This window comes from Lepidothrix coronata, unplaced genomic scaffold (genome assembly GCF_001604755.1).
Source record: "Lepidothrix coronata isolate B3197 unplaced genomic scaffold, Lepidothrix_coronata-1.0 Scaffold1, whole genome shotgun sequence".
NCBI lineage: Eukaryota > Metazoa > Chordata > Aves > Passeriformes > Pipridae > Lepidothrix > Lepidothrix coronata.
The window spans coordinates 5,250,469-5,276,111 of NW_016690181.1; the positions used below are offsets into that span (position 1 = coordinate 5,250,469).

The 25,643-nt window shown below is 47.8% G+C and overlaps 2 protein-coding genes across 9 annotated transcripts in view; one reads left to right on the plus strand and one right to left on the minus strand.

Annotated features, from left to right (window-relative positions):
- TP53I11 (tumor protein p53 inducible protein 11) overlaps positions 1 to 14,882 on the plus strand; it is a 25,244-nt gene extending 10,362 nt beyond the window's left edge. For 2 of the 3 annotated variants that reach the window (XM_017811497.1, XM_017811481.1), the window contains exons 2-7: positions 6,820 to 7,190; positions 8,289 to 8,347; positions 8,917 to 8,965; positions 9,403 to 9,499; positions 10,105 to 10,206; positions 11,177 to 14,882. In XM_017811497.1, coding sequence (XP_017666986.1) covers positions 7,062 to 7,190; positions 8,289 to 8,347; positions 8,917 to 8,965; positions 9,403 to 9,499; positions 10,105 to 10,206; positions 11,177 to 11,310 — 570 coding nt within the window. In that variant the 5' untranslated portion in view covers positions 6,820 to 7,061 and the 3' untranslated portion in view covers positions 11,311 to 14,882. Of the gene's footprint in view, positions 1 to 3,327; positions 3,963 to 6,819; positions 7,191 to 8,288; positions 8,348 to 8,916; positions 8,966 to 9,402; positions 9,500 to 10,104; positions 10,207 to 11,176 lie in introns of those variants that run through there. The other variant, XM_017811488.1, reaches the window with a different exon arrangement.
- Positions 14,883 to 14,906: 24 nt separating this feature from the next.
- TSPAN18 (tetraspanin 18) overlaps positions 14,907 to 25,643 on the minus strand; it is a 120,773-nt gene continuing 110,036 nt past the window's right edge. For all 6 annotated transcript variants that reach the window (XM_017811458.1, XM_017811420.1, XM_017811429.1 and 3 more), the window contains 4 exons: positions 23,828 to 23,926; positions 22,358 to 22,537; positions 19,469 to 19,552; positions 14,907 to 18,456 (listed from right to left, as the gene is read on the minus strand). In XM_017811458.1, the coding sequence (XP_017666947.1) occupies positions 18,409 to 18,456; positions 19,469 to 19,552; positions 22,358 to 22,537; positions 23,828 to 23,926 (411 nt within the window). In that variant the 3' untranslated portion in view covers positions 14,907 to 18,408. The remainder of the gene's footprint in view (positions 18,457 to 19,468; positions 19,553 to 22,357; positions 22,538 to 23,827; positions 23,927 to 25,643) is intronic.

Consider the following 25,643-nt stretch of genomic DNA (forward strand, 5'->3'; position numbering starts at 1 on the left):
TGTCTCTCACAAACACCTGTCTAAGGCAGCTGGGAATCAAAGAGAAATTCTCCTCTTTTAATGCCCTTAAAGGAAAACAGCACCTGATCCTAGTATGTCCTGCTTGCCTCTCTCTCTCCATCCACTCAGCTCCCTGGGAACCTTAACTGCTTGGTTGTGGCCATCTGTTGAGACAGCAAGGGGCTGGGTGCAGGCTGTGGGCTGAGGCTGGGAGGCGGCTGCCAGAGCCTTTGAGAAGAGCAAGGACAGCTTTGGGCTGATGGATTGCTGTGGTCGGCTGGGCTGAGAGGGAGGAGGATGATAGAGGAGGTAGAGGTTTTGTAAATAATACAGATGGCAGCCACTGAAGCAGCTCATTGTACCTTGCTGATTGTACCTTTCATCCTTTGTATTTGCAGCCAAAACACGCCTCAGCAGTGAGGGATGGGCTACTTGAGAAGGCAGGGTAGCGAGGCTGGGCTTGCACTTGGTGGGGGGTGTGTGCATGCACATGGCGAATGAAAGGTGAAGTCTGTTTGTCCCCTGTGCTGGGAGCCCACTGAGCCAGTGCAGCGGGGCTACAGTGGGACCAGGTGTCCAGCTGGGCACCTGTGGGTGTCCTGCGTGCTGTGCCCGTCACCATAGCTGTGCAGGGCACCTTACTGAGCACATTCAGCATGTCACAGGCTGCCCCGCCAGCTGCTGCGAGAGGCAAACGAGCATTTCCCTGAGGTGGTGCCAGGGCTCGCATGGAGGGATTGGCACGTTGCTGCAGGTGGTGGTTGGCAGGCCAGCAGGAGTGTGGTTGCTGTGTTTAATTATAGCTCCTATTTGAGAAACTAGTAGAGCAACAGAGCTTTTTTATCATGTTTTGGGGAAACTGAGCACTTTACAGGTTTTGATTGCTATATAACACATCCTGTGACACGGAAAGAAACTTTCCTGTGGTCCCTGCTGAAGGAAATTTGAAACCTATGGGCAATAAAATTCTGGAGCTGGGCCATACCTCTCACTGTGGCTTGGCTTGGCTTGAATCACCACCTGATAGTGGTGATTCTTGGGACAGAATGCTTTTACAGCCACAGGGAGCTTGGGGGCATGAGTTGCCACACCCAGGGGCTGCAGAAGAGCAGTGTGGAGGAGGGTGAGGTTCTGAGCCTGCTTGGGAGATGTAACCCTAAACTGGTCAGAGGAAATGTTGCATGGAAAGGGGTGAGCAGACTTTGCATGTCCCTTTCTGCATGCAGTGATGACAGAGGAGGCAACATGAGTTAACTCTTTCCTCCCCATCAGGCTGCAGAGACCTCATTGTTCCCTGCTGAGGGGTGATGCTGGCTGTATCCATTGCATTTCGGGATTGCCGGAGCTGCTGGAGGCACTGAGTGCTGCTGCCTTGTGATTGGTGGCTCTGTGGCTGTGGGCAGCTCAGCACCGCTCACAAACAGCTTTGGAGGGCATCTGGCCATGGGACATGTCCGGCCTGAAGGGTGAGCTTTAGATGTGCCTGAGGCTCTTGCGCATGTCAGGTGGTTTGGGTTTTGTCTGTGGGAGGTGATCTGGAGGCACCCAGTGAAGACGTCTTTTGACCTAAGGATCTTGCTTTGCATTTTCAGTGTGAGATCTACTGCCTAGCTTTGTAGGTATTCCCTAAGGAGGACAGTGTCCCTGTTCCTGTTAGAGTTGCTTAAAGAAATAGCAGGGCTGTGGCAGAGTTGGAGATGAGCCTCTGGCAAGAGATGTTCCTGCTGGTTTTGCAAAGACCTGTCTTTGCTGAAAGGTCTAGTGTTTATATGGGAATAGAGTCCTGTGTACGTGGCTTGTTACAGGTGAGAAATCTGAAGTATCACTGTTGCTTAGGTGTACAGACTGTGCCAAATTGAGCAGGAGCAGCAGCTGCATTCTGCTGCTATGATGACTGAGTGCTAATTGTTTGTACTGCCTGAGCATCAGGTTATTTTTGGCTTGATCAAGTTTCATTCCCAGCTGGCTGGTGGCAGAGAGGTCCTAATCATCTAAATCTCCACGCTTGACAGAAATGTAGGCAGGGAGCTGGTACATTCACCATGGGTTGGGGATGTGCAGTTGCAGAAATACAGCATGAATACAGCTGTAACTTGGTAGTTACATGGGATAGGGAAAGTTCTGGCTCAGGGTCTGCTCCACCAAGGGCTTCCTGGGGAAACTTTTGTTAGGCCATTTGGATAGGATGCACAAAGATGTTTTGTGGTTCTCAGGTGTAATGTTGGGTTAGACACAGGGGATTTGCCTCATCCCTCAGTATTTCAGAGTCCTGAAGTGTCCGAAGTTCTTTACCAAGAGATTTTATGCATGTATAAAGTGAGCAGACTGAACCTTCACATGTAGGGGCAAAAAAAGGAGTCTTGGATTCTATTCAATTAGGCAACAGCCTAATGATTGCAAGAGATGAGGTACTTGGTAGGTGTGTGCATCCTGTCCTTAATCTACTTGTTCCCACTGGCTCTTCTCTTTCCCCTGCTCATGTGTTTGAGCCCAGGCTTTCTCACTGGCTCTGTGGCTGTGATGGTATGGGGTCCAGAGCAGCTGCTGTGGATCTGGTACTGTCCTCACCAGAAAACAGACAAAAACGCCACAACATGGAGAAACACCAGAAGAGCTGGACAAGTCCACTACAGCTGCTGGGCCCTTGCAAGAGAAATGCTGTGGACATCAGCCTGTCTGTGAGGGCCAGGTACAGCACAGCTGCCATGGTGGGTGCCCCTCTCATGTGCACATCCCCTTATGCTGCTGCAGTGCTGGAGAACTCCCCTGGGCTCTGCCATGGTGCTCCCGGGGGTACTCCAGTATTGTAAAGGGACACTGCCAGAGCTTTATACTTACTGTTGGTTCTCAACCTGAGGCCCGTTGAAGATACTTAGGCATGGCAAGTGCCCTGCTAAGCTGTTACAAAGGACGTACATCCACTGCAACTTCTTGGTTCATTCCGAGGCATAACAAATCAAAGTGGGCTCAAGATATTGTCTCAGGCGTATTGACTTGGGAAATCTAAAACAGGACAGCAGGAGTCCTTTCCCTGGCCTGAACATGGTAGAGCTGAACAAACTGTGTCCAGCTTAAATATGTAAACCTTTCACTCATTGTCCTGGCTTGACTCTGGTTTGTTGTCTCTTCCTCTGCTTGCAGATTAGAAATTCCCTCAAACCCCTGGAGCAAGAGGTTCTGTAATGTCAACTCTTTAAATCAAGCAGCACTTCTTTGTCAGGTAAAAGGCTGCACCGTGGATGGCAATGCCACTGAAACAACATCCAGCTTAGCAGTAGGCAGCATCCCTGTCTTCAGGGCCCTGGGGAGCCATGTCCTCCCAGGCAGGAAGGATACAACCCATCTGCAGCTTGGCCTTGGCTTGCCAAGGCTGTAGGCAATCAGCTTCAGGTGCCTGCAGGAATGGGGTCTGGTTCCCCTCTCTCAGCGCCGTGCACCCCCCGTGACGGGCACACAGCTCCGGCTGCTGCAGCACCATTGTGTGTGCAGTTGAGTCTCCTCTCTCCCACACTGCAGAGCTCTCCTCTCCAGACACTGGGAGGGAAGCAGAGATGCTGGGGGAAGAGCTGTGGAGGTGGGGAGAGATTGAGCTATCATTAGCATGGGACCAGTGAGGTTTCTTTGCACCAAACCACTAAGCAGTAGCTATCAAAATTGAGTGCAGTATGCTGAACAGCTGAGCAAGGGAGCAGAGATTGAAAGGAGCCTGCGAAGAAAAGGGATTTAAGAGGAAAAAACCCTCTTTCAGCTGCACACGGGCACTGTCCAACACAAGAGAGCTGTGCCAGGGAGTAGGAATTGGTTGTTTATGGTGATTGATCTGCGCAGCCCCTGGGATGCTTGGAAAAAGGATTAAGGAGGCGAGAATTGCAGGAGAAGGAGGAGGTGGAGGTTTACCTTTGAAAACTCACAGGCTAATAGAATCCATCCTCTAAATTGTCAGTGTGTCAGGATACATTAATGTAAGTATAATGTTTTCAAATCCTCAGCATCTTCTATCTGAATGTCACTGAATTAGCACTAATGCATTCATTAGCTCATTATCCATTAATATGCAGTATTTTTTAGGCTGGCTCTGTCTCTGGATAACGGGGTTAGAGATGTGGGACTGGCTGCGGGGCCATGCCATAGCTGTGCTTAGTGCTATAGAGGTGTGGTTTTATGTACCAGAATGGCCTTCAGTGATTGTTTTCTTGGCATTAGTATCTGGCCTGTGTTGTCCCAGCTCTTAGCCAGTGGTTTACCACAAATTAGTGGAAACTCTTAATGGGAGAGCAGTGCTAATGATGATGGGGATAAATTTCCAGCAACTCCTGCCCTGAAAGCATTTGTCAAGACAATTGATGAAGGCAAATTTTGATCTTTTGGCCTTGGGTCAGTTGCAAAACTGCCTCTGTAATCACAGAGCTGTTCAGTCTTCCTTGATGAGTCATGGAGTCCCCACTTCAACCCCTACCACCCTCCTTTCCTTCTTGCCCTCAGGAGAAATTCTCTATTCCTTTTTATCTTTCTCCCCCCTTTCTCCCCCCTTTCTCCCCCCTTTCTCCCCCCTTTCTCCCCCCTTTCTCCCCCCTTTCTTTTTCTCCCCCCCTTTTTTCCCCTCCTTTCTTTGTCTCCTCCCTTTGCTTTGTTTTCTTTCCCCTCCCCATTCCACCTTCCCTTCCTCTGCCATTTTTGACCACAAGGCCAGAGCAGGAGATGTGGGCAGCAGGCCTTCCCTGGCAAGAAACCAAGAAAGATGCAAGAAACCAAGAAGTGCCAGGCTGGCATGGCCAGCATACTCAGCACCCCAAGTCCTATCAAGACCAGCAAGCCTCAAGGTCTCTTATCCCTGAGGAGAGCCAGTAGGATACTGCTGCTCAGGCCCTCTGCAGATTTTTCCTTCAGGTATCAAGTCTTCATGGAAGGACTTGGGTTTGCTCCACACCAAAGCACGCAGGGGAGGGAGAGTAGCCAAATAGGTACCGAGCACTTTTACAGGGGTGTGAGAGTCATCCTGACAGCCTGGTATACCTGGGGCATCATGTGTCAGCCCTTCATTTGGGATTTGTCTTCCTCGTGTTCCAGAAGATGCTTTGGGCTGTATGAGGGCTGTGGGATGGCCTCAGAGTGGTCCTGAGGCTCAGAGTGAGAGAGAGGAGCATTCAGCAGAGGTGTGTTGCTTCAGGATTGGAATGGATAGCTTTGATAAGAAAATACTGGACTAGGAATATGACAGCAAAATGTCTTTTCTGCTTTCAGCGGTTCTGGTGGGGAAACTGCTCAGCATCCAGCCTTGTGAGTCTGGGTCAGACAGGAGCAGGAAGAACTGCAAAAACTGTAGTAAAGGAAATTAAAAGGGTCAAGCTTTTCTTTTTGATGTATCACTCTGGCTTTGGGGTGGATTTTATGTGCAGATTATCTAGATTTGAGTACAAACAATTCATTGTGACAGTTTGGGTTGGCAAATTCTAGACATGATAAATCTTTCAAACTTTTCTACTGTCAGCTACTGTTTGAGCTTTCTGCCTTGTGCTCGAGGGTAGGCATGAATATACAGCTTCTACCTTTCTCCTAAGCGGTTGTTTTCCATTGTACTACTTCTGAAATATTTCTAGACCCTGCCTGCTGCACCTGGCTCTGTGCTGCCTTTCCAGGAACCTGGGCTTAGTTATTTAGTGGAATCAGAGCAAGAAAACACATCCAAACAAACCCCCCTACAATCCAAAAGAAGCACTGAGTAGCTGAACTGGCTCACTGAAAAGCATTTTGCCTCTTGGTCTGCCAAAAGGGTCTAATTAAATCACGGGAGTCCTAGCAAGACCTCTTAACTTTGCCTTACAGAAAGAGTTATGTTGGGCACTTGCAGACATGACTGGCCATTCTTGTCTGAACCACTACAGAGAAGGGCTTTCCTTTGAGAGGGAAATCCCTTGCAAGGCAGTGGGACAACATTTGCATGCACAATGCCAAAATAACTACCACCTCATTTCATTACTCCCTGAAGACTCATGAAATACTTAAGTATAAATTGTCTCCTCCTGGGGCAGCTGTGGGAAGGCTCGGCTGGGGCACGGGGCTGCTGGTGCTTGAGCCTGATGCTTGCTTGGGCTGGATTAGCTTTGCCTGGTGCCTGGGAGCATTTGTCTGTAGGTCTCTGGGAGGGTGAAGCAGCAAATGGAAAAAGGGGTTTATTTTCAGCTGAACCAAGATGAAATGAAGATGAATTGGAAGAAAAGGCTTTCCAAACTGAGGGTTCCCAGAGTTTTATGATTGTGGGATGATACAAAGTGATTTCATGGAACTCAACACCTCTACCTTTATACTGCCATACCAAGGCAGAAGTTATCTTTTCCATCACAGTTTCTGTCAGTTGCCTTTGTCTTTACTTATCCCAGGCAATATTTGTAGTTTCTAGTTGCCATCATCTTCTGTTTCCCAGAAAGCAACGTATCTTCAAGGGAAGTCGTGCCTCTAGCTTCTTGCTGTCCAGGGGCTGATGTTTTCATGCATGATGTTGCATGGGGACTGCAACATCTGAGGCAGGTGGGACACAAATAAATACCTGAGACTTGTTTGGGTTTTGGCCTGAAATGGCGGCTGAAGGGTGTGATGTATTGCATGGGAAAGGACAAAAGGCAAAGCATCACTTAATGACTTTAATTCCCCTAGTCTGAGAAGCATTTAATTCTCCTAATCTGGGAAGCAGCAAAGAGGTACTGCTGGGTATTGCCTCATGCTGGGATAGACCAGATTATCGTTTGTAGGTCAAAAGCATTTATAACTAAATTCCCGCACTAAAGCCATGCTTTTCTGATTTTTTCTTTCCCCCCATGGCAGATTCCAGTGATGGCAGGATCAGCCTGAGATGAGCTATCCGTAGGTGGGGCTGGGCCTTGTTCCCAGGGCTCCCTGCCCCATTGCAATGAGGAGCCATCTGCCAGCCTAACAGAAAGATTTTTGTGGTGGTGGTGGTTTTTTTTCTTTCAAACCTTGTGAAATTTCATGTGACGGCAGAGCCGCTTCCTGCCCCCTCCTTGTGCCACCTTGCAGCCAGGACTTGGTGGTGGAGGGCCACCACCATGGCGGCGAAGCAGCCCCCGCCGCTGATGAAGAAGCACAGCCAGACAGACCTGGTGAGCAGGCTGAAGACACGCAAGATCCTGGGGGTCGGCGGGGAGGATGACGACGGCGAGGTCCATCGCTCAAAGGTGAGGCCAGAGGAGAGGGAAACCTGCAGTAATGATGGAAAAGAGACCTTCTGCTGGGCAAAGTAAGGTGGTGTGGAGCTTTTTTAGCATCTAGTTTCTGCATCCACTTTGGCAAAAACAGGCTCCCAGCTCCATAAGTCTCCTCTAAAGGGAAAGATGAAGGCGGCGGTGGCACGAGCAATGCTGCCTTTGAGCAGCGATGGGCTGTGCAGCCCACTGGGTGAACAGGAGCTGCCTAACATTGCTTTTTGTGATAATAGGGTGAGCTCTACCCTCAAGCTTCCTTAATTCATTCCTAACATTATATTGCTGAGACACTTATGAGCTAACTTGGAGCCAGTGCTATAAGACCATGGCACCACCAATGTCCACCAGCCAGTGGCCTGGACACTGGAGCAGCAGTTTAAGCAGTGCCTCTCAAAAAAGGCCTGAATTGCAAACAAACAACCTGTTTAACTGATACACCAGAGCTGGAGGACAAGAGTGTGCCCCACAGGAGTCCTGTCCCCAGTGCTCTGTGGAGAACTTGCTGGCAGGGGATTGCCTGATTCCCGCCTGTGGGTGGAGGGCAGCACAGAGCTCTCTGCAACTGAAAGGTCCCCCAGTACCTTTCCCTGGTGCTGGTCTATGTAGTCTTCCCACCCACATGGTTTGCCCATCCTCATGGTTTGGGGTAGTCACAGCCAGGCAGTGTGGACATGAGAGCAGGACAGATGCTGTGACACCCCAAGGGCTCTGCTGGAGCCTGTGCTCCATCAGGATGTGACACGCAGGTGGTGTGTGCGAGTAGTCAGTTCCCTTCTTACATAGGTAAGAGGTGACAAGAGTTAATGTTGACCCTACCCCAGCCCCATGCTGCAGGTGATAGATCCCAGTAAGGAAGCAGTAGAGGCTGCAGCTCCTGGTGGAAATCAAGGTAACCTTTGGCAGGTATTGGGACCAAGGAGTCACAGATGAATCCCCTGTCCTCCTCCTCCTTCCAGCCCTCTTAGAGATAAACTCCCACATGGACTTGGGTATGTGGTTTTGGGCTACAAATACTGCCTAAAGACGGGAAGGATCTGCTTAGTGACTTTGTGCCTTTTATTTGAATTTCAGATTAGCCAAGTACTGGGAAATGAAATAAAATTTGCTGTTCGGGAACCACTGGGGCTCAGGTAAGATATTGGATCACTTTGAAGCTGGGTCATCTGAGGGCCCTTTGTCACAGCATCCCTGGCAGCTCTGGCTTCTGACACCTGTTCTGCTGCTATGCCAGCATCACTGCTCCCTGCAGGAGCTTCTTGGAGGCTGTAGGATCAGACCAGTTCTGCCTTCTTCCCCCATAAATCAGCCCGAGGCCTGCAAGTTCTTGTCTCACAGCATGTGCTGGGAACTACAAGGACTATGTGGGGCTGGAGGAGTTCCTGGTCTCCTGTGTGACAGGTGTGTCCTGTGGGGACCCTGCTCTGCACCATCCTCTTGGCAGGGTTACTTCCCTCCTTTGCTTGGGTGAGGGGGAGTTTGGCTCTGTGTCACCAGCAAAGCTCGTGTGCATGCTGAGGCTGGAGCTAGTGGGATGTGGAAAGCTGAGTCCTACCATGGGAGGCTTCAGGCTGTCTCAGTTGCGCAAGGGGAAAGGATGAAGGCTGATGAAGGAGCAGGAAGACAGAAATGTTTTGTGAAGTATGAGTGATGGGATCACCTCTGAGCTCACGCTGGGTCCTCTATCTTCCCTCTCATACAGGGTCTGGCAGCTGGTTTCCGCCGTCATGTTTTCTGGCGTCGCCATCATGGTGAGTGAGGGATGTGGTCCTGGGTACTGCCAGCTCCTGACTGCCAAAGGGTGCCCCAGCATGGCTCTTTGACCCCTGGCATTTATCTTCTTCCTCTGCCTTTAGCAGCTACCGTTTTCCCCTGTGAGGCCTTTGCCCTCACTGTCTCAGTAATGGGCTTTGCCAGCAGTGTCCTTGGCAGTTTGTTCCCATAACCAGAGTTTGCTTTCATAGTCAGGGTCATAAAGCACACATGGCATGGCAGCCTAGGCCATAGAAACCAGCCATGCAGTGCATAGCTGACACGATGATATTTCTTGCACCTCCTTAATTTCCAGTTTCCTGGCTAGTGGCTCCAATCCCAGAAGGTATGATGTTGGAGCACTGCTGCTTAAGAGGACACATTTTGGTGGCCCTGGTGAGTGCAAGCTGCTGAGTCTTTCTCTTGCCTCTGCCAGGCCCTCGCTTTCCCAGACCAGCTCTTTAATGCCATCTTCGAGGAGGAATCGGTGAGCAGCAAGACTCCCATCCGGCTCTATGGAGGAGCCCTCCTCAGTGAGTGCTGTGCCACTGTACTGGGACACATGGCTGCCGTAGAGTAAGGGGACAGGAGGCCAAAAGGGCAGGAGGGGACAAAGTCCATCCCCAGCCAGCCAGCGAGCTGTAGCTGGAGAGCAGAATATCTGCTGTTAGCAAAGAAATTGTTGAGGTGTATTTTGAAAAGCTTGGCCACTGCTGCTTTTTCCTAGCACAGAGTCAGGCTTGCTGCACGTAGGAGAAAAAGGTCTGTGCATTCTGTGAATACCTAGGAAAGCACCCCAAGTACCCCAGCAAAAGGAGCCTGCAGCTGGGCCAGGCGAGGCGTGCTGGGCTGTGGCTGGGACAAGGTGCACCCGTGGGAGTGGGAGGGGAGGTGGGGCAGGCGGCAGCATCCCAGGAGGGAACCAGGAGGTGGGAGGCAAAGGACAAGAAGGTGAGGTGAGCTTAGAGAAATGGTTTGGGAAGGAAAACCGTCGTCCTGCAGCGGCACCGCGCGGGGCTGTCGAGAAGCGCCGCGGCGGCGGGCGGGGCGTGTGCGCCGGGCGGTGGGAGGGCGGGCGCGGTGCCCTTTCTCGCTGCCGCCCCGGCCCTCGGGCAGCGCGCTACGCTGTCCCTCGCAGGCATCGCGCTCATCCTGTGGAACGCCCTGTACACCGCCGAGAAGGCTATCATTCGCTGGAGCCTGCTGGCCGAGGCGTGCTACTTCGCTGTGCAGTTCCTGGGTGAGTGCCCGCGGGCTCGGGCCGGAACGAGGAGGAGGAGGAGGAGGAGGATGCAAAGGCTGCGTGCCCGCCGGGTGGGAAACGGTGCTCAGCGGTGGGCAGGGCAGCGGTGTAAGCAGTATTGGAGCATCTTCCCAGCCAGCTGCTCTCCCTTTTCTTCCGACATGGAGTAGTCTCTGCTCTGGGTTGCTCACTGAAGGGCGAAACATTGCCCTTTGACAATTCATTTATTTTTCTTCCTGAAAACGTCCTGGCCTTCACAGCCAGCACTCATCTTTGGTGGAGCAGGCTGCCTACATGCAGGGTCTGACAAGAAAAGACTGTAGCAACCTACACTAAAAAGGGGGATGTTCAGTCATACCAAAACAGAGAATAACAGTTTAGCTTGTTTCTAGGGAGCTTATCTATATTTAACAAAGAAGAGGGTTCTTATGTGTGTGTATTGGTAACTCATGAACTGTGATGCTGATTTAGATATGGGCTATGTGCTGGTAGCCAAAAAAGAGACATGTTCGATTGAGGCAGTGTGTGTGGACTGTGCATGTTTTGTAGATGCTCCTAAAGTTGAGAAATGTTTATCAGCACTGAAGTGTTCAAGCCACAAAGCAAACTCAGGAATATATGGCTCCCACATTTAACATCTGAGCATGATGGAAACTCGCATCTGCTCAAGTGACCATTTCAGGCTGTGGCTGCCTGAATGTGGGGCTGCCTTTAAAGGAGGGTTTCTGTAAGTAAGAGCTCTGGAGTTTGTGACTGGTTGCAAGGCTGTAAAATCAAGCAAGTGAAGAGCCTCCAGCATGGATTCACTGTGCATGCAAGTAAGCCTGTGCTGAAAGCTCCTGCTCTCGCAAGGCTCAGCAGCTCTTGCCAAGACACTGCGTTAGAGGGCAGCAGAAAACAGCTTTGTGCTATTTGTTCGTAGTTTTGTATCACCAACCTCTGCCTTGTCTCTTTCCTTCTTCTCCAGTTACCACGGTCTCCCTTGCTGAGAGCAGCCGGATAGCCACGGGTGCCGTGCTCCTCCTGGTCAGCCGAGCCCTCTTCATTATCATCAGCATTTATTATTATTACCAAGTTGGACGTCGTCCCAAGAAAGTCTAATTCCTGGGCTTTTTTGTTATGGGAAGGGTGGGAGGGGGGAGTTTGTGTCGGTAATTTTGCATTATAATTATAACTTTTTTTTTTAGTTTTTAATTAGTCTCTTTTGGTTCTAAAGTAGTTTCCTTCTTTACCGGCATGAATCAGTGTGCAACCCGGTGCTGGTAGCACTACCAGCTGAAATGGGGGGGAGCAGCATCAGGTGGGACCCCCCAGCCTCTCTGCAGGAGGTGAGGACCAGCAGGAGGAAGGCTCAGGGAAGTGTGTAGGCCTGGCAGGCTCAGGGAAAAAAAGGCCAGTTTTCTGGGAGGAACTGGCCAATTGGATCACAGGCTCTGAACCCGATGGAACAAAGCACAAAATAAGGCCAGCATATTGAAACCAAATCCCTGAGGAGACAGGGCAGTAAGACAACCAATGAAGGACTCAGCTCTCTACTTGGTAAGCCTTGCACCTGCCTGATGGAGTGTATGCCCATGTGTACAGCCCGTTCCCCTTTTAGCAAGTACTGACTGTCTAGGTAGCTGGGGGCTGGATGGGGTCAAACTCAGTGCTTTACAAACAGCTCTTCTTTCCTTGCTGCCAGAGGTGCATTTTTGTGTAGTTTATAGTTTTTCACCAGGTGCTGTGCAGAGCTTGGCAGGAGATATACCAAAAGAAGAGGGAGAACCCTTGCGTGTTCCCACTAAAGGGACAACACTGGGAACAGTGGAGCAGCTTGAACTACAAGATGGGAGAAGTGAAGGAAGCTATTGGAAATAGCCCACTGAGCACAAAGACATCCCCTTGTTTGTGTTTCATGAAGTTTGTAGGCTGGGGTCCTATCCCCTTCACCCTGAAACAGTTCCTGCAGTTGCAGCTTTACTGATGGTAGTAGCAGAGGTGGGTGTGAGGTCACATCTAATGTTTTAGTTAAGCAGGGGCTGGAATGCCGTTGAGGCTAGCACTAGTAAGAGCAGAGCAAGCATCAGTCCAGATGCTTGGGTCAGGGAGTAACCTCTAGAGATGGTTGTGGGAGATGGTGTTCCAACTCTGCTGATATGCAGGTATCACATCTCTTCTGACCTGGAGAAGAGAGGACCAAAGTTTGTAGCATTAAGATATTTAACTGGGATGAAGAACAGCAAGGAGTGGAGCATATGAAGGCATCATTGCCTTTTCTGGTTCTGTCAAGGCTGGATTTTAGTACTTCAGTGCTCACCGGGCAGCTTCTTCAACACCTCCTGGGCTTTAATAGCATTGGCTGCCCTACTTCCCAGCGCTTTCCTTGTGGATTATGCTTGTCCACAATTAGAGGTGGCAGTTTATTCTCTGTGGGACTAAAGCCAGAGGGTCTGTGTACAGGATATGGACTTCTTACTCATGCACTACTGTTGACTGGATCAGAGCATGCCCTGTAATAGAGCTGATGTTCCAAAATCCCAGTAGAAAGATGCCTACGCAAACAGAACTGCTTGTGTGAACAACAACCCTCAAGCTACTGGTGAGACTGGGATCTATGGCTATTGCTATTTAATATCTTAGTAGAGTTAGAAGAAGGTAGTGGGTAGTAAATTGTATGTTGTGTTAGTGCTTTTGGCATTTAGAAGCAGCTACATAAGCTTGGGACACTGTGTGCATTGTACTTACTGGCCATGCAAAATGCCTATCAGGTAAGAATATTGGAAACATCACAACTATAATTTAGTTTCTTACCTAAGAAGTAGATCAAGTGGAGAGGCAACATCCAACAGCAGGCTAAATTCTGGAGCCTCCCAAGAACACACTTGTCAAGCTGCTTTCAGCATGTCAGAAAATTATACTGAGCAACTAAAACTTTTAATTAAGAGGAGCGTTCCTGTTCAGTGGAAGAATTGGGCTCTCAGAGGGAAACCTTTACCTGTGAGGCAGGTAATGATCAAATGCAGCCTGGAGAGTATCAGAAATTAGACGAAGTGGTGCTATGTGCAGGAGCAGGAGCATGGCAAGCTGTGGCTGTTGCTCTCACCCTGTGCATCACCTGCATGGGCAGCTGCAATGGCCTCAGTGTGGCACTTTGGCTGTAGTTGTTGGTATAGGTACGTGAAGCTTGATTCTTTGTGTTTTGGGGCGTCACATGAATGTATACACAGATTGATGGTTGGTTTGGGGGGAGGGGGAAATTATGTTTCTGGGACAGACAAGTAAAACCACAGCAAAAGCAAACTTGCAGAAGGAAATGGAGGGTCTTCTTAATGCTGCCTCCCATCTGTGTTGGCCACAGGTCCTAGGAACTTAGTTATGACTCTGGTTTGATTAGTGTACCTTAAAATATCATCCCATAAGTGAGAGAAATGAGTTAGTGCGTTCTGTGAGAGAAGTTCTCCAAAGACTTCTTGATGGTTAAATCAGGTGTGGGAGGGTGGGAGAAGCAGTTACAGCTTTCCAGAGTAGCTTTAAATTAGGTGAGATCAGATTCCTCTGGTCCCCTGCTTAGTAGCTGCCTCTGCAAAACTTGAAATAATCAGCCACTTCTAGGTTTGCCAGTTAACTGGGGGAGTAGCCACTTAAAAGATTTCATACTACTTGGTACCTAGTCCTTAAAGTGGAGAGATGGAAGAAGTTGTTTTATTTTGATGCTTCTTGCTCCATCTTGCTATCAAGGGACCATGTAGAAATCATGGAAATGGACTGGGGCTTTACACCTCTTCTACAACTAAGTTATGGTCCCTGGCACGTCCCTTCTCATCAGCAAGGTGCGGCAGGAGAAACATGACCAGGCCTGTTGGAGGTGGTGAATGGGTAGCAGGGGAGGTCTAAGAGGGTGTTTCTCAGGGTGGCTTGAGGATGAAGCCCAGGCAGAGCATCTGCAGCACTGCCAGAAACCCACTGAACCTGGTTGTCTTCACTCTTTTATGAATGAGGGAGAAGGAAGGAGGATGCTGAAAAATTTTGTACAGAATAGTGTCCCTAATAACAAAAGTGCTGGCATCATAGCAGTTGAGCACATAATTTGGGATCAAAAGCCTGAGGCATCACCTCAGGCTCTGCTACTGATCTGAGAAAAAAACTGTCTCCACAGGCCTCAGTTTCCTTATCTGTTTATACTGTGAGAGAGGCCTTGGACTGGTGTCATTCCCAAGGGAGACTGCAGTGAAGTACCTGTATTTGTACAGTGCTGTGCAGGGCTGGGAGTCTGTTCCCCAGAGGGTTGTGCTCCAAGCAGGCACAGGCCAGGACTTAAGGCTGACCCCCTTTCTCTGCCAGGGATGAACCCAAACCCTTGCATTCGCAGAACCCTCACTTTGGAGGGTGAAGAAAGCTCATCACTCACATAACTCCCTACATCACCGTATTTATGCCTAACCGGTATCTGGCAAACTGGAGCTGGTGACAAAGGAGAGGCTCTGTCTGTCCTAATCTGGCCTCTCCTTTCTGATCAAGAGTTTTTACATGGGGGGGTGGGGGCGGAGGGGTGGTGCAGGGGAGAATGGGACACTTCAATTTATACCTCATTTTAGCTGCTGTACTTGAGTTTATTTCTCCTATGGCAAGAAAGTGACTGTACTGAACACCAAGCAAATAGTGAAAATTAAAGCTGTTTCACTTCACTGTCACAATATCTTTTATTTTGGTTTGGGTTTTTTGTTGGTTTTTTTGGGTTTTTTTAAGAAATGCACACAAAAAACCATGCACAGAGTGCTTCAGGCTTGTGTTCTGGTTTATATTACCAAAAAAAAAAATTCCTTTCCATATAAAAAAGCATTACAGTAGGGAATACAGGATAAATTAGCTCCACTATCTAATAAAAAGTACATTTACAGTTTTTTAAAATAGATTTCAAACATTATTTCACACGCCAGCCCTTTTCCCAGGCATTTGTGACAGCATTAAATAACAGCCAGGAGGCAGGGATGCTGAGAGGGGCTGTGGGCTCACAAGCACAGGCTCCTCTCTACTCCATCCAAGGTGCTTGGGCCATGGTCACAGTGCTACAGCAAAGGAGGCAGCAGCACAGCAGCTCTATCTTGTCTCCAGCCTGCCCAGAGCTCTCCAGCGAGCAGTGACTCTACCTTTAGCCCCGACCCCAGACTATTCACCAGAGCTGTTAAAAACACATATAAAAATACAATTGCTTTTCCTGCCTACAGTTCTGAAGACTACTGTACAACAGAGGGGGCAGCCACATAACCAAGGGACAAAACCAACAAATTTACACGCTTTGCCATACAGTGGGAGTCTGCTTTCTAGGGTTGCTAGTTCATTAAAGTCCCCTGAGGGAAATTCTTTTTGCATGTTACCAACTACCACTGTCAGACTTGCACATATTGATGCTGCCTGGCCTTTGCTGGGGTTTTGAGCTATGTTTCAAGTGGCATGTGAGCCAGCCTACCGAGAGGATTTGAAGTCTTCACCCAGCAAAGAGCATCGAGGGATCAGACAAGGTAAGAGACGAGAAACAGCTGTGCACAGCCCAGAACAACAGGTGAAGAGGAGATCCTTTTGAAGATTGAGGGACTGCCATTTGGGAGAGAGGGAAAGTGAGAAAGCTACAGACAAAGCACTGAGTACAGAATTAGGAAAGCCAAAGAGAAACAAGCCAGCAGAGATCCTATTTCAGGTGTGTGTATTCAGTACTTAGTGCTCTGACTGCTTTGGTCTGGTTCCCCCAGCTCTGACGGTTTTTCCTCCCTCCCATGCCACTGTTGGCAGAAAAAGGCTTAAAGGCTTTTTTTTTTTCCTTTCAACCACCCACCATGCGCAAATTAGAGTATTTGCCTTCCAGGCTCCGACCTGAGGACTCTGCATAATAAACCAAGGGGAAAGAAAAAAACTGGAGACTGGGGGAGGCAGTTCTACTTCTCTCAATAACCTCCAGCCAAATTACTGTCTCTTCTGACAGTTTTGTTCTTTCCCTGGGATTTGCTCTCCCAGAACAGTAACTGACACCAACTCCTAAGGCAGAAGGAGAACAGATAAGCTCACCTTCTGCTGGGCCCATTTCCTACGAGACTAGTAGATGCAGCAGATATTTCTTAAGTGCAGCACCTGCTGTTCAGTACAAATACTGCTGGGTTTTGGCTAACCAAACTGTTTTCCTTTATTAAACAACAGACTAGAATTTAATGCTACAATGCCTCATTACAAAAAGGTCCAGAGGGAAATAGTTCAGAACAGCTTTCCACAAGGTTTAATGCAACATCTGGGGCTGCTCAGCAGCCCTGGCCGCCTGTTTCATTGCTGAATATGCTGACTGCAGCATGGGGGGGCTGCAGCTCTACCTGCCCAGCCCTATCCTCCTGATGAATGAAGTGTTGTTCTCAAATGAAGAGAAAATGGAAAAACTTCTAACGCCTCCTTCCTGCTCCTTAGTATCTTGATTCCCCAACCTGGATATTTAGCTAGGATCTTTGTCAATTATGGCCTAGGCTTTCTGCTGCTTTTTCTCCCTTGCCTGTAGTCTGTGCAGTGCCACTGGGAGAGCTCAAGGGACACAGCCCCAGGGGTGTAAGGGAACAGCCAGAGGATGTACCTCCTGCAGCTGCAAAGCCAGGACATGAGATTACTGTTCAGCTCCTTCCTTGCCAGAGGTTACAGCTTTCAGAAGAGGTGATTTGAGCCTGTATAAGTGTGCTCACATAATCTGAGCCTATAAAATCTGTAAAAAGACCTAAGATAAATGAGAAACCACAGCCCTTTCTATCCTCCCCCAGGTAAAATGAGTTTGGGGTCAGAGGGTGACCAGATGAACAATTAAGGCAACAGGAGCTGATGATTCCAGAGAAGAGAAACCAGCGACCTGCCTGAGTTGATATCCATGACCACTGGAGCAGCAGCTGGAGCAGTTTGTCTGCACACTGGGTGCTCTTAGAGGCTGCCTGGGGCCTCAGAAGCTCCAGCTTAATCTCTGACTAAGGTCCAGTCCCAGGCATCTTTCTCAAGTTCACTTCCAAATGATTGAGTAGATGACATGTTAGTTAAATAAAAAACTATCTCAAGGGAGGAAACACTCTCAACTAAAACAATTCTGACTTGATGATTACTTTCATCATGAGCCCATGAGAGAATCTCAGGGGAAATTCTCTGAGCAGAAATGATGCCAACAGACTGTTCCAGGCAAACAGCATGCTTGACAAACCTAAGCCTCTTCCATCCAGCACCATGACTGGACCTCCCCTTAGGGCTGGAAAGGATGTAGGAACCACTGCAAATAGTTATGCTAACAGAGCACCATAAACCATTTTTTTGCAAGTATCAAGGGAAAGGCAAAGGCTTACCAGATTTAAAGATTCTATCCTCCCCTTCTCAGGAAGGCAGCAGGTCAGTGATTCTTGACCGGACCATTATTTTTCCCAGGGGATGGGAACACAGCAGGGAACCATTTGGTCTCTTTCACAACAATGAACAATAAATCTTAGTAAAAACAGAAAGGTAGGCACCAAACTCTTGACCCTCAGCCAGCCTTAGCTGAGTCCCATTGCCAAGTTAGATCATGCTGCCCCTGCTTGGAGCTCTGGAGAAAAGCCAGCCTCACTGAAGTGCTAGACTTCTCAGACAAGTTTCACGTGACAAGGGCAAAGTTTCCACTGAAGAATCTGTGTTTTCATTCTGTGGCTGGAAATTAAACCCAGAATCACGCAAACAATGACTACCTACTTAGATGAGCCATCACCACTTGTTTCAAACCCACTTGGATAATCAAGGCTAACCTGTTGCCTTATCCAGTCCCTTGTGTGTCTATTCTTCAGTCCTTTGCTGTCTAAAGCACGATGAAGTTGTGCATGGTAGGCTCAGCCTTGTGGAAGAGGCAGCTGTGCTCATCCTCCCACGCCCCCTCCACTGGCTCCATCAGTCTTTAGTGCAATCAGCTGTGCTGGGCTCCTGCTCCACGGCTGCTGCGGGTGGCTCTGGGCAAGGGTCCGGTGTACAGTGTAGTGCACATCACCTCAAAGTTCCAGCCCCTGAAGTACAATCCTTTTGGTCATTCATATATTACAACCCCCTTTTTTCCTTTTTTTTTTTCCCCTCCCTATCCCATTTTAAAAAAAATAAAGTTTTTTGGGTGTTTTCAGATTTTGTTTCTTCTGATTTTCCTTCTTTCTTCTGAACATGTGGGGAACATGGTGGTCCATGGGCCATTTCTTACTGGATCCCTCGAAAGAGACACATAGCAAAAATCATGGCGAACAGCTGGGAAGAGGTGGGGAAGAAGAGGGCAAAACCAAAATAGAGTCAGCTGCATCTTCCATAAAATCAACAAACCCTCCCCCCCCCCAGCCCTGGGACCACCCCCATTGCTCCCTCCTGACCAGCAGTCAGTGATGCAGTGAGGGGGACCCTTCTTACCACTCAGGGGAGGCTGTGGCAAAACTTTTTTTCCTAAAGGCGATTCCTCCCTTCTTTCCGCTGCTCCCCGCACCTCCCCGTGCCACGCTCACTCCTCCCCCCCACCCCTGCCCTGTTCAAACTGTTAGTGGCTACGGCAGCAGCCTTGTTTTATTCCCAAACTGCCCTTGGTGTCACAGCAGAGCAGGTTCCACAATCCCTGCTCTGTACATCATTGCCACTGCCTGGGATGGGCACAGCACAGACTTTGCAGGAGGCTGCTCAGGCTCTCTGCCTAGGTCCCTCTCCTTTGCACAAGACAGGGGACTGCCAAAGCACCCAGCCTTGCCCCTGCAATGCCACAGGGACATCACTTCTGGGCTAATACCATGTCTGGTGGAAGCCTGTTGCTCAGAAATATCACCAAAGAGCCAGGTAGTAATGCAGGACAGTGGCTCTGTAGCCAATAGTTTCAGGCTCTAAACAGAAGCTTTTAAAGCAAAGGCAGAGTTTGAACATGTTCACCAAGTGACAGATCAGTCAGCTTTGGCGTGCTGCTGCAATGAGGGCAGTGACAGTGGGGCCTGGAGCAAGCGTTGGGTTCCCAAAGCCCCTGTGGCCAGCATGGCAGGGATGAGCTCTGTGGCTGGCCTAGCACAAGGTGGCACTCCAAGCGTGTGGCACTGGTTATTTCCTTGCCTTTTTGTGTCAAAGGATCAAGCACCCATCTCTTTCCAGGCACTTAAACCCACAAGTTGATGACCTTCTCGAACTTTGCCAGAGTACCTTCCCCTGGCAAGGGGAGCACCTGCCTGTCTGCCTCACTGCTGGACATCTACTGACACTGCTTTCCTTATTGTCAAACAACAGTAAGTACCTCAATAGCCAACACTCCGATGGCAAGGGCTCCTGCAAGGTACACGTAGGTCTCAAAGGAGTTCAGGATCACAGTGTAGCAGCCCTAGGAAAGACAAAACATGGTGAGACACACCTGAGCAGTACATTGCATTGTTCTTACAAATTAGCCCTCATTAGAACATGAGATGCTCTCAGACCCAAGCACCCAGGCACCACAAGCATGGCTCCCTCTCACCACCTCACCCAGCCCCAAAGCACAGGAGGCAGAGACCCACAGGACAGTGCTGGGGAGGGGCAGGTTTTGCTGTAGTGTGATGGGGGTGTTTTACACCCACAATCCCTCACTGACCAAGAGAAACTGTGAGTTCTTGCAGGGCAGCACAGAGAGGAACTCCATCTGCAAAGGACAGAGATTAACCACAGAGGGAAGGACACTCAGGGCAGGTGACAGACAACCCAGGCTGGCTACAGAAAAGGATGACTTATTTAAAGCCAAGGCAGGAGATTCTTGAATCGTCTCTCACAGCCAGCAGCTCTTTAGCAGCTCAGGACCTTTTCTCTGTGTCTTCCCCCAAAAGACCATGGCTGAACACCTACTGATCTTCTGGCTATAGAAGAATTTCATTAACAACTCATGTCCATCCACTATGGCAATTCTTCCACTTATGAAGCATAGCCACCATCATCTTTAAAGTAATTTACTCTTGTTCACACAATTAACAGCTGGTAGATCTTCCTGCAAAGGTTTCAGGATGTTTCTGGAAATCATCAGCTTATTCTGGCCTCAGTTCTCCCAGCCTAAAATTCCAACCCACTGGGAAATTTCTGCAAACAGGACACACAAAAAGCAAAAAGTAGACTGGAGTGCAAAAAGTAGCTTCCTCTCCACTGGGAATATACTTCACACATACATTTTAATCCCATCTATACTGCTGGGAAGTTTCAGTCACCTGATTTTTACCTCCACCTTTAATGAAAGTGTCTGAACTGCAAAGACAGCACAAAGTTATGTACTGGTGTTCATGCCAGATCCTGCTCACTGCGAGTGAGGCTCAACCAGCAGAGAACAAAGGAGAGCATGGAGAGCATCTGCTCATGAGGCTGATCCACAGGTCCCAGACCACCAGCTTTAGCTGACCTGTTAAAGCCATGCTCTTGTCAATGTGAGACCACTCAGCACCAGCTCTATTCTGGCCATGTTTCAGTCAAATTTTCAAAGAAAAGCATCCAGCCCAGCAACAAAATGTTTGTGTGCTTGCCAGAACTCCAACTTTAACCCAACCTCCAGCATGCCCTGCTCAGCTGGCTATAAACAGGGGTGAGCACTAGGGCAGAGAGCACTGTCCTATCAGCATGGTGTCCGAAGAGCCTGACTTTGCTCCAGGAATCCCTCAATTCAGCCATCAGTTGCTTGGGATTGCCTCTCTTATTTTACACAAGTGCACTACTGTGTGCTTGATGGCACTTCACTGTGCACATGGCATCTCCTACCAACCCTCTGTGGTGGCATGGGCTCGCAGGAAACCTTCCCTTTCCATGGGAGTAGTTAGCCTCAGCATCACCACTCAGGGAAAACTTTAACCCTCTTTCTCAAAATATATTTCTCTTTCCTGCCCCACTATCTGTCATCTCTCTCCTCCCCATCTACTCACAGCAATCAGACCTGGCAGAAGCAGCACAGCACTGTCTGCTATGATCTCTCACCCAGGGTGCCTTTGCCAACCATTTCCAGCTGCCAGTCAAGGAAGAGTTCATACACTGCTTCCAAACTCCTTTACTCTCTTTCACAATCTGCTATCAAGTGCTGAAAAGAGGACCACTGCTTAGTCTGGAGAGAGAAGGAGGCTTGTACATAGGGTCAGTACAGAGCTCAGTTGGCTTATTAATGCTGAGGTGAACACAATCAGGAACTTTGCTAGAAAGTTTCTTAAGCATCATGTCTTGGTGACATTGTAAGGAAACATGACTGTAGAATGTGTCAATGGGATGAACTGTCTTGTTCCAGTCTAGTATTGTGAAAAATTGCTAAGTTGAGAGGTCTGGCAAAAGAATCATAGAATAGAACCACAGAATGGTTGGGGTTAGAAAGGACCTTAAAGATCACCCTAAAGATCCAATCCATTTGTTACAGTCAGGGACACCTTCCACTAGACCAAAGCCCTATCCAACCTGGCCTTGAACATTTCCAGGGATGGGGTGTCCACAACTTTCTCTGGACAACCTTTTTCAGTGTCTCATCACCCTCACAGTTAACAATTTCTTCCTTTCTCTCTAATCTAAAACTCTCTTTCAGCTTGAGGCCATTCCCCCTTGTCCTATCACTACATGCCCATGTAAAAAGTCCCTCTCTAGCTTTCTTGGTAGGCTCCCTGTAGATAGTGGAAGACTGCTATAAGAAATGCCTTTTTTCTACTGTAAAGAGTAAAGAAGCAGAGAAATAAAGTTTTCCAACACTTGTCTTCCTTGGTAAACAGCCATGGTTTTCTGTGGCTGTTTAACTCTTGATCTCTTGATTGCATATGTTGATTAGGAGTCTTTGTGAACTAAATTGGAGCCACTAATGCAGCCAGTAAGAGTCAGGTCCAACCCATCCTCGCTGACCTGTGCTGGCTTGCTAATTAACTTCTCAGAGGTAGTTCTGACCTTCAGAAACACAATAAAACTTGATCTAAATTTCCACCTCACCTCTCAATCTCATATGAAAGTCTTCATATTAAGCACAACATGAATTTAGCAGTGGGATTTTCAAAATCAGACATATACCGTCACTTCAAGATCTGTCAGCAGAAGTGTAATTAGGATGTGAGGTACAGTCAGGACATGTCAGATTCACTGGCTACCCATGACCACTGCAGCCATCTCTCTGCCCACTGTGAAAGTCCTTTTCCTAGTGTTCGGCCTCCCTTACCTGTCGGTTCTGAAACCTCTCGATGCCTGTGAGGCAAGCTTCCTTGTTGACAAACATCCCCTCCCGGCTCTGGAGCTCTCGCTGACAACAAGCCTCTGGTGTCATCTTTTCCAAAGAGGAGTGTGGAAGATGGGGGATAGCTTCAAAATCTTCTGGCCCGTTCACTCCACAGCAGGCAAACTAGGGAGAGGCACAGAGAAGAAAGGAAGACAGAATTGATGCTTAGCTCTGAAAGCAGATACAAGAAATATACCAAAGATCTATTCTTGTAGGGATCAAAGCTTTAGCCAAAGCAGAGACAAAACAACTATTGTTTCCAAGAAAGTGGGTTGTGCTTGTACCTTGGAGCTTCTGCTTCATCAAAGTCTTTATAAAAAGTCCCACTGTTTCCATGTTGTACTGTAGATTCTAAGGTACTACTGAGAGTACTGCCACAAACTACACAGGGCTTTGGAGCATATCCAGAATGACTTGCTTGAGATCACCCAGCAAGTCTGTAAGGGAGCCAGCAGTACAATCCAGGCTCCCATTCTCTCCATAGCTAATGGCCAGGATTGTTGCTGCTCAAAGGCACTGCTAGGTGATTCAAGTAAGGTCTCTCTTTAGGATTCCAGTCAGGTCCTTTTTAAGGATTCAAGTCATACTCTGTCTCCTTTCAGTCAGCAAAAGGAAATGTCTTTATTATAGTCCTGAATCAGCATGAAGAGCAGCAATCATCTTTTCCTTTTAAGATTAAAATTGACTTTTCATCCACAGAGCCTGACATCCTGCTTTTCACCCTTGAAGAGATAACACCATGGGGTGTACTGAGCACTAAGCTCACATGTGTACACACACACACACACACACACACACACACACAGAGAACTTCTTGTGGTAGGTAATAACAACTGCAATTCCAATGACAGTCAACCTGTAACCTGCCCAATTAGTAGTGTAATAACAAAGTCAATTTTGATGGCTAATATTTTTATAGTGAAAATATGTCATTAGGCACACTCCTGCCTAAGCTGCCACCTACCAACTCATTTCACAAGAGCTAACAAAAGAGCATTAGTTAGCACAAGTTTTTGGCTGCTAGGCTGGAATAGTTCTGAAGTAGTCTGAAAGGTGAAAGGCCCAGAATAAATGCAGTGATATTCAGTCGCAGGCACCTCCACTGCTTTCTGTGCCCACTGTTTGAAACCTGGGGGTACCCAGTCAGGTCAAATGGCTTGGGCTTTGGCAAAACACAAGGGATGATACAGTCAGTGGGAGTGTCTCGGGACTGGTGGCAGCTCCATTTGAGAAAGACTGGCTGCAAGCCAAATTCTCACCTCCCTCCAACCACTGCCACAAGCCCTGGTGCTAGGCTTGACGCAGCAGGATGGTGGGAGCAGGCTGGCCCTGGGTGAGCTGAGGGTGCAGGCTGAGCACCGTGTTGGTGGCCACTGATCATGGGCAGCATGAAACTGGCATGGTCTGACTTACTGTGATCATAACAGAGTTCCAGGTGGAAGAGAAGACATCTGTGTCGTTGTTCCTCTGGTAATGCTTCTTCAGCTCCTTGGTGAAAAACTCTCTGGTCAGCTGAAATGCACAGACAGGTGGAAATGTAAAGGCTACTGCCAACACCTTTCCCAAACACTTCCCAAAGCTCCTTTCTGTGAATGCAGGGGGTTCTTTCGTTGTTTTAGGTTTGTTCTTTGTTTTGCTAACCTCAGAGGAGAAACATGGGAAAAACCACTGGCTGAACCATAACTATATCCAGGGTGAAAGGTACCATTTGAATAAAACTGTTGCTCATTAAAATCAGGGATTGAATTATACCTGTACTTCTAGGATAATGTTAACACTTAAAGTTTGGTTGGTTTGGTTTTGGGTTTGGTTTTTTGTTTGTTTTTTAATTTTCAGCCTTATTTGAAAGTATTTCATAAATTGAAACAGACCTAAACCAGATTTTAGAACTATCTTCAAATCCACACCGAAATAGTAGTTTCACTTACTGTGCCTTATGAGATCTGTAACTAAATCACAATTTTCCCCCCACTTTTCATTCAAACCAGTTAACTTCCTACTAACAACATGGGAGCTGCTCTGAATTTACTTCCATATGTAAGAGAGCAGAATGAAGCCCTAATATGAAACTTTCTGGGAATGAAAAGGAAGTAAAAAACATATAACAAATAGAAAATATTAAAGTCAGCTTATGAATCAGAAAAAACACCATTTCCCTGACAATGCTATAGATTAGTTAAACTAACCCACACACATGAAGAAAAAGACCCTCTTTATATTTCCAGGGCTTAGATAATTTGAACATTTTTCCTAAGGCCAGCAATATAAATGCGTGGAATTTCATTTACTCCTGTTTACATTTACAGTAAAATAGAAAAAATGCACAAACAATTTGTCTCAGAGTCTTCTCAAAAAGTTAGACACCTTGAAATTACATTTACTTAGGATCACTCTCTGGAGGAATAGTAAATATAAAATCCTAATAGTCTTGTTAAATTGAACACCCCAGTTCAATCTTGCTGCCTTTCTGTCAGTTCAAGATGAAAACCTCAAGAAATCTCCTTTTCAGATACCCAATAGGTCTTGACTTGTGTGGTCCCTTCTTCAAAATACCTTATGATTTGTGATCCACACAGAAAAATCTTCTGCCATTTGCAAAGCTGCAGTGAAGGGGGCTGGACTTGGCTGGCTACAGCACTGCTCTAATGTTGCATATTTGCAGGATCAGGAATTAAGCTGCCTGAAAAATACCCTTTTTACTCCCCCCTGTTGTTCATACAGTGCTGCTGACGCAGTAACATATACTGCTACAAGCTGGTTTCAGGTTCTTGATATGCAACGTGAAATATCACACATACACATACATATGTATGAAGTCTATGGGTGGGCACAAAAGCACAAGCACAAAATTGTTTGTTTCTGTTGCAACCGATAAAATCTAAGGGAAAAAAGAGAAGGCTGTGGTGACTTATTTAAAAGACCCCAAATACCACTTAATATTAACTTATCTTTTACAAATACAAATGAAGGCCAAATTTAATGACTATGTCAATACTGGGTAAAACTTTGTCACAAATACTTGGATCATGCAGGTAGCTCAAACTCATTACCTTTTAATTAGATATGCTGCTAAATTACTAAATGACTTATTTGGGACAGATATTAACTCATTTTTTTTGCTTTTGAATATTAAAATACCAGAGACACAGAATTTTTGCTTTGGGAATTTGGTGCACTGAGGGAGGGTCAGGTTAGAAGAAGCTGAAATATATCCTCAGTATTCTCCTTT